Source organism: Cibotium barometz, chromosome 48 (assembly GCF_041138505.1).
Source record: "Cibotium barometz isolate CiBa-2024 chromosome 48, ASM4113850v1, whole genome shotgun sequence".
Classification (NCBI taxonomy): Eukaryota; Viridiplantae; Streptophyta; class Polypodiopsida; order Cyatheales; family Cibotiaceae; genus Cibotium; species Cibotium barometz.
Genome location: NC_141093.1, coordinates 29,493,691 through 29,501,006, shown reverse-complemented (window position 1 = coordinate 29,501,006; position 7,316 = coordinate 29,493,691). Strand labels below are relative to the sequence as shown.

General features: G+C 42.4%; 1 protein-coding gene across 2 annotated transcripts; it reads right to left on the bottom strand.

Moving 5' to 3' along the window:
• Positions 1-326: 326 nt before the first annotated feature.
• On the bottom strand, positions 327-5,435 carry LOC147611048 (uncharacterized). 2 transcript variants are annotated; one of them, XM_086785693.1, is made up of 11 exons: positions 4,969-5,434; positions 4,559-4,639; positions 4,115-4,391; positions 3,830-3,966; positions 2,592-3,708; positions 2,313-2,405; positions 1,847-1,912; positions 1,684-1,749; positions 1,174-1,599; positions 812-1,001; positions 327-711 (listed from the first exon to the last, which is right to left on the bottom strand). In XM_086785693.1, exons 3-10 carry the CDS (start codon positions 4,181-4,183, stop codon positions 885-887), a joined length of 2,091 nt encoding a protein of 696 aa, XP_086641819.1. In that variant the 5' UTR covers positions 4,184-4,391; positions 4,559-4,639; positions 4,969-5,434; the 3' UTR covers positions 327-711; positions 812-884. The 2 variants fall into 2 exon arrangements, with proteins under 2 accessions (XP_086641819.1, XP_086641818.1); XM_086785692.1 differs by lacking the exon at positions 4,115-4,391 and having other exon boundaries at positions 4,969-5,435.
• Positions 5,436-7,316: the final 1,881 nt, after the last annotated feature.

The window sequence follows — 7,316 nt, the reverse complement described above, 5'->3', positions numbered from 1 at the left end:
TGAGCATGTATATATATATTTATAGACATATCTATACAAATACATTGTGTGCGTGGGTGTGTGTATGTGTGTGTGTAAATAGAGATATATATGTATAGTATAGTATAGTGTATATATATATATATATATATATATATATATAATAGATGTGGTGTGTGTACACATGTACTGCAATCCCGTTTGAATGGAGGATAGTGCATATCTGCTAACCAACACAGTGCTAGATAAAGGCTCCGAATGCATGGAGATGGGGGTAGATAACTCAGAGATCTTGTATGAATGGCTACACAAGGACATGAAAACCACAAAACAAGAAGCTCGCAAGCTGTAAAAAAGTCAGGTTCTTATTTTTCTTCTTGAAAGTGTGATTATATCTACACTACCATAGTAGGTGCCAGGGTTCAAGTGCCAAACCTTCTTGTTGGCAGGCTGGGGTGTTACCGCTTTGGGCTAGAGCCCACTGGCTAAATACTCGATTCAAATTTGTAAGGACATATTCAAATTTCAAAATTTTCTCAATAGAAAGCCCTTCAATGATGTAGGCCTTGGTAATGTATAGAGAATCTCCCCACCTGAGAACAAAGAACCACCATGGATAGAAATTTGAGCTTTTTCTGTATTTCCACCCGTCTATAGATGTATCTTCACCCTTATCATCTGTAAGAAGACCTTGATAAACAAGTCTGAGGAATAATGCAGTTGCCTTTGATTCTGCAATACAGAACACAAGGAATACCTTTAATCAGATAGATACAGAATGGACATGGCAGCACACTCTCTAGAGGAAACTGTCAGACTGCTAGAGACTTGCCAGAAGGTTTCTCTCTCACACACTATGAGACATGGCAGCAGTGAGAATAGATGAAGATGAATGACGCAGATGTTCACTTTTGTGGCAGCGGTCCCATGCCAGCCACCAAGGTGGTTGATTGAGGAAGCTGGTGAAGGAGAGGCATACAATTTCCGTGCACTCCCGTGACCACTATCTGAGGACTTGTACACTACAGAGCAAAGCAGAAAAGATAATCGATCTCTCTCTCTCTCTCTCTCTCTCTCTCTCTCTCTCTGTCACACACACACACACACACACACACACACACACGCATGAGTACCCTTACAAAAAAGGACCCCAAGGCCCTTGTAGCAGTAGACTAAGGGTTCTGGATTACAGACCTGTACAGGTTGCTGCTGTTGTGAAGCAGGCAAAAGCTTATGAAATACTACATTTGGTGTGGAATCCCATGTGCCAGCAGCCAGATTTCCTGGTCTAGCAGGCACCATCATTTGGTGTGCAGGAGGGGGGACTACATGCTTGACAACCCCATGCACTGACCATGCTGAATCCAAAGTTGTGGAAGGGGCAGCATGAGCTGCTGGCATTACGGCCCCAGGAATCGATACCAATGGTGAAAGTTGGCTCGCTCTGGTGGGGGCAGTCAAGGTCATACTCATATCATCATGTATACCCATCCCTGCACCCATTCCTCTTCCCAGATTCATCCCCATCCCCATATGTGGCCATGCCGTCATCTGAACATGTTGCATTCCCTGTGGTATGAGCATGGGAGAAAAATACATCCCACTTCTATAAGACATCATCTGCAAAGAAGTTCAACATAAAAACATGTTACATATAATAAACCCAAGAAAAAACACGGCACTGGGTAGTGAACACAAAATAACCTGGATCTGTGCCTTCAGGGCTTTGACGTATGTTATCGCCTCCTCCAGCATCGAAGCTTTGTCCGTCTGCCAAGGGAGTCATGCATCAAAATAAAGTTGCAAGGTAGGAGGATTTGTCAAGCGTTAGAAGAGCCTGATATTTGAATGCTAAACATGTGTGAACCTTATAAGAATTCGGTACAAGTGCTTGAAGCGCCTTCATCTTCTCGCTTATCCTGTCTCTCCTCCTCTGTTCGATTACAATCACAATTGAAATTGGGCACAAACATGATGTGAGTTGAACCAGATATACAGTTAAGACACAAATGAAAGGTTGAAAGGAAAAGCACGCCATGTGCAGCTTGGGCATTATGGTATCATCACTTCTCAAGACTAACCACTAGCTTGGGCTTGCAGAGATTTCTAAATCACATACTTGGCAACAAAAACAATAGCACACAGTGTGCAGTAGAACAAAAGCATACCATCAGAGTTTAAGAGCAAAAGCACACCACGTGCAGCTTGAGAATTATGGTATCATTACTTATCAAGACTAACCACTGGTTTGGGCTTGCACAGATTTCTATATTATATACTTGGCAATAAAACAAAAGAAAACCTCTTATTACAGCAAAAAGCAGAAATATTACTCTTTCTGATTGGTTATGACTATTGGCAGCCCTGCTTCCCTTCATGGACTTCCCTCCACCTGTTGCATGTTTCTTATTACCTGTTGATTCACTCTGCAGGACAAAAATTCTCAGCATGGCTTAGAAATTGTACTCAAGGAAACATCTTGATGTATTTCAAAGGGGAAATAGGAAAAGAACGAGAGAGGGAGGGAGGAAGAAAAGAAAAGAAGGGCCCCCAGCGGGAGGGGGGGTGCGGGGTGGGTGGGGTTGGGGTGGGAATTGTTATGAGTGGCATACTTTGCTTTGAATTTCTGAATCTTCATCATAAACTTTTCTTTTACACACTCCAGCAGCTTGCTTTCCATCGACACCATCAGATTCCTCAGAACCCTCCAAAGAAGAAGTATCGGACGGTTCCAAAACTTCTGTGCTTCTATCCATCCCAAGAGCTGCACTGCTGGTGATGGACAAGTTCAAGTCATTACTTTTACCCACCATTCCAGAGCTACCATTCACTGCCCCATTAGCAGACACTCCCTGTTCTGCTTCTCTCCATAAAGAAAAACCCTGTGCCTGATTATGAACAACAGAGGCTCCAACACTTTGGGATATATTTGGGGTTAAAAGTGCAACCCCCTCTCTCCTAGGAGCAATTAACCTGAAATGCTTTGTTGTTGAATCAATAGACTCACCCTTCAGTGCATTACCTGCTACTCTATCAAGTTGCTTCAGACGTTCCACCCCACTAGGCCCCGTGGCCGTGCTTACTGAGTGAAAATTGGCCTTGAATGCTGCAGCAGGCCTGGAAAAGTTGGAGAAGTTCATAGAATTCGTGCTTCCGCTTGAGCCTGAAGACCCACAATTAACAACTGCCATCTGCGGTGGTGGCATCTCCAGTCTAACCATCATCGAGCCATGTTCAAATCGTTCTTTGTTTGATGTAATTGTGGTAGAAGTAATGCTTGAGGGCGGGAATGTGCCATATCTTGGAGTTTTCAAAGCTGGTCCAAAGCTACTCTCTCCTGCATTCATGGTATTCTGCCGGATGCCATGACGTGTGCAGTCACCAGGGCACAACCTTTCAGAACACGTAGATGGTGTGCTTGAAGTGGGTGCATCACTAGGTGTTTCAAGCTTATCAACCAGTTCATCAGAAGGGTGTTGCAGCCACGAAAGCAATTCATCCTCCTGTGCATGCATATTTACAGTAGAGGAATCCATCAACTCTCCAGTACCCATTGTGCCAAATGTGCTATCCATGGCAGCAACTGGTAGCCCCGAAGGTAAAGGTGCAATTACACCTGCACTCACTTGCCAATCGTTTCCGTTCTTGAGATTGCCCTTGCTATTCAATCCTTGCATAACTAGAAGTTGCCCATCTTCCCAGCAGAGCTCCTCAAAGTCATGGTCTGGCCTGTAAAAACATTGAAAAGAGGTTAGACTCTAGGCTCATCATCTATCAAATGGAAATGTCCCCCCCGTCTAAAAGTAGTCAAACAAAAATGGCTTTATCAATCTAAGCTTGATAAACTCACACAAAACCCAGATCCGGTCTTCTTGTTTGTCCGGAATCCCATTTCCCTTTGCTAGGTGAGAATAATTCTGTTGAGTCCCAAAGCACATCCATATCTCTCCCTCTGGCATCCCATTCTGGCACACAGAGATTCATTGTCTGGAGAGCCAAACCAAATAGCCGCAAAAAAACACACCAATAAGAGAAGATTCCATGGTCTCAGGTGTAAATTATACAATAGATTACGGACACCAGACTCCAGTGCCATTTGCTACATGTGCATACAGAATAGCAACATGCAACAAACCATTTGATGCCAGTATTTTGATGAATTTCGTGATGAAGAAGGTAAATTCACCATGCCGGTCGTGGGCATCCATGGACCATTTTTTGTAGCCTAATACTAAGGGTCAGTTCAAGCAATGCACCAGCCACCCTCTGATACCTCCTCCTGGTGAAGGAATATTCCAAGAGGTTGCCTAGACTATGGACCCCCTGACCTCCCTTATCGCAAAATCTGTGCTCGTGAGGGATTGTCCAGGGGATGGTGACTTCAGCCTACCATGCTTGATGAGGTGGGTCACCTAGAAAACCACTCACCAGGGATTAAGCAGACATTATCAACACTCAACTGTAAGTAAATACGAAAATGTGCAAAGCCTGCCAAACAAAACACAATGCAATGTATGGGCACAAATGCAACAGGCCCATTTATAGAACTACAAATTTGTAAAGTGCAATCAAGACTTACATCAGTATGGAACGCTTCCACGCATTGAACACAGTCAGATGCTGACTTCCACGCCTTTGGGGTGTTGGGGTTCAGTAGGGACTGCAGGTCAGATAAGAAAAAACGCATGTTTTAGACCAAAAGTGAGAATCCCAAGATGGTTTTACATGCCATAACATCACAGTAATCACACAACATGATGGAACACATGTCCTACGGCAATAGTGATGAAGCTCCAGCTATGTGAGATACTAAGGCCAAATCATAGGAAGGTTTTGAACATCAAATTCTGAGCAATTGACTACCCATGTGGGTATAGCATAATCCGAATGTTGCAGACCAGCGGTTCATGTGGCATCTGATTCTATCTACATAGAGAAAATTCATGCAATCAGAGAGAGGTGAAAGGAAGGGATTAGGGAAACCCTAACCTTGCATACAGACCCATTGTTGAGGAGGTGGTCGCCGCTCTGCGGGAAACCTGATGGGCAGTCGCGGGCGACCTGGCAGACAAGCTCATATTTGCTGCTACTGTGATCAAGTGCAGAAATGGTGGTAGTGGAAGTGGGAAGCAAAGCGGACACCGGCGAAGAAGAAGAAGCCACAGAAGCTGCAGCAGCAAGAGGGCGTGAAGAGAGCATTCGGAGAGTCCTAACGAAGGCGGAGCTTAGCAGAGCGAACTAGCTATGGAAGCGTCTGCGAGCGTCGGATGAAGCTTTCTGGCTATGGCGGGGCTTCGCTGAGCAATCTGGCAATTGAAGTATTTGGGCTACGGCGGGAAATGAAGCTCTGAAACTATCGTGGAGCTCCATAGCAGCTATGGCGAGATCGGAGATAAGGAACGCAACACACTCTCAACACATGTACCTTCGAATCAATTACTCATTAATTTAATCGGAATAAACCTCGGCCTTAAAAGCTATTTTGTAGCTTTTTCTGTATTATTTAATTCACTTCGTAGAAATACGATGATTTCTTGCCAAGTGTTCCTTTTCAAATACTTTTTTAGAGAAAAACAAATTACAAGTTTCTAAAATATTGCCCCTTCTACACCTTCATGTTGTGACATTGAACAACTTACTAAGAGTGTTTGCAGACTAGACTGCCCTTTGGTCGGATGGGCGGGGAGATGGACGGGGGAGACTCTATGTCCGTGAGTATGGGCGGGGAAGATCTCCTCCTTTTCTAGTCTTTTTCTTTTCCACCGAGTGTGTAAAGCACCTTACACTACCCAAACCATGGGGTAGGGACAGTAGCTCAACAACAACAGCGCTAGAGCTATGCACATAGGGATGAGAATTCAAAACTCGCCCCTCCCCGCCACCCCAAAAAAGGGGTGGGATAAGAAACGAAATGGCGTGTAACAACTTCCTCACAAAAAACAAAAAAAAAAGATACTCATGTGTTGTGACGGTGGATTGAACCCATGGCACATGCGTGTGCACATTTGGTTTGGTTCACAAGCTTCCAACCTCATGCTTGTGCAACCCACATGTCGAGCACACAAGAAGGGTGGGTCCACCACGCAGATGTTGAAGTGGAAAAAAAGGTTTTGCCAAACATGGGGTGGAAGCATTGTTCCTTCGGAAAATTAATTTTGCTAAGTATTACATCAATCCATTCCATCATAAATTAAAGAGATAATTTTAATTTTGAGCCAGCATTTTCTTCACACTTTCATCTTATTATAACTAAATCCTTGATATGCTTTTTTGAAGATTGAACAAGTTTTAAGCCAAGTGGAATCTATCGTTTCCAAACCTTGGGTGGAAGCTGCACAAGATTCAACACTATTAAGGCTTGACCACCCCCGGCCCACGCAATGCATTTGGGATGTACCACCATCCCAGTTGGCTAGCTCCTATCTATTGAATTGCATGTCCAATTGTGAGAAACAATTTGGTCAATGGGTCATAACTTCTAATCAGAAGATTGTGTATGCGGTCTTACCTAGCCCATGTGTGCCTAAGGCCCACCGTAAGCTTGTATGCTTGAAAAAAATTCTCAGGAGGCTATGTTTGAAAAACCCGATTTGTAGTGTATTTTTCTCGACTAAAATTTAAAAAATCCTAGTTAGAGTTCAAAAAAAAAGTATTTTTCTTTACTAAACTTCAAAAAATCCTTGTTGAAATTTGGAATTGCCTTTATTTCCAAGAACAAAAATTATACACTTAGTTATAATCTCAACATGTGTCTTGTTTTTTTCACCTTTATTTTGATCAATTGAAAAAATATATTTTTTAACAAGCATTGATAGGAGGTTTAACTACCCCATCCATGCACACCTTGCATTACCCATGTGTCAAGATAGCCAATCACTACCTTCATTCATTCAATCCATCATTTGGCAATCGTGTGTTCATCGAGGATTATTTTTTATAAGTATTCAAAAATAATATTTTTCACAAACCTAATAGCATGAGAATTAAAAATAATATTTTTCACAAACCTAATAGCATGAGAATTAAAAGTATTCAAAAATAATATTTTTCACAAACCTAAAGAGAAACATTCCAATAAATTAAGCTTGTTAGAACTCATTTTCAAGAATGTGCAGTCAACAAATTGAGTTCAGTGGTGTGTAATCCAAGATTTTGTAATCTGCATGTCTTGTTTCGTTTGAGTAAATCGATTTTTTTAATGCTTTGTAAAGTGTGAATTCCATTTATAGGTATCAAAAGTGCATACACACTTTCTTATAGACACACAATTTAATATATGTGTGTGTACATGTGTATATAATATAGTATATAGGTTTCAAAAGTGCATGCACACTTTC

Excerpts from the sequence above, each read along its gene's own strand:
- LOC147611048 (XM_086785692.1), bottom strand. The coding sequence starts at position 5,178 with ATGCTCTCTTCACGCCCTCTTGCTGCTGCAGCTTCTGTGGCTTCTTCT. Across the intron at positions 3,709-3,829 it reads AGACCGGATCTGGGTTTTGT|GCCAGACCATGACTTTGAGG; the intron begins GTGAGTTTATCA and ends ATGTTTTTACAG. Across the intron at positions 1,750-1,846 it reads TTGTACCGAATTCTTATAAG|ACGGACAAAGCTTCGATGCT; the intron begins GTTCACACATGT and ends CTCCCTTGGCAG.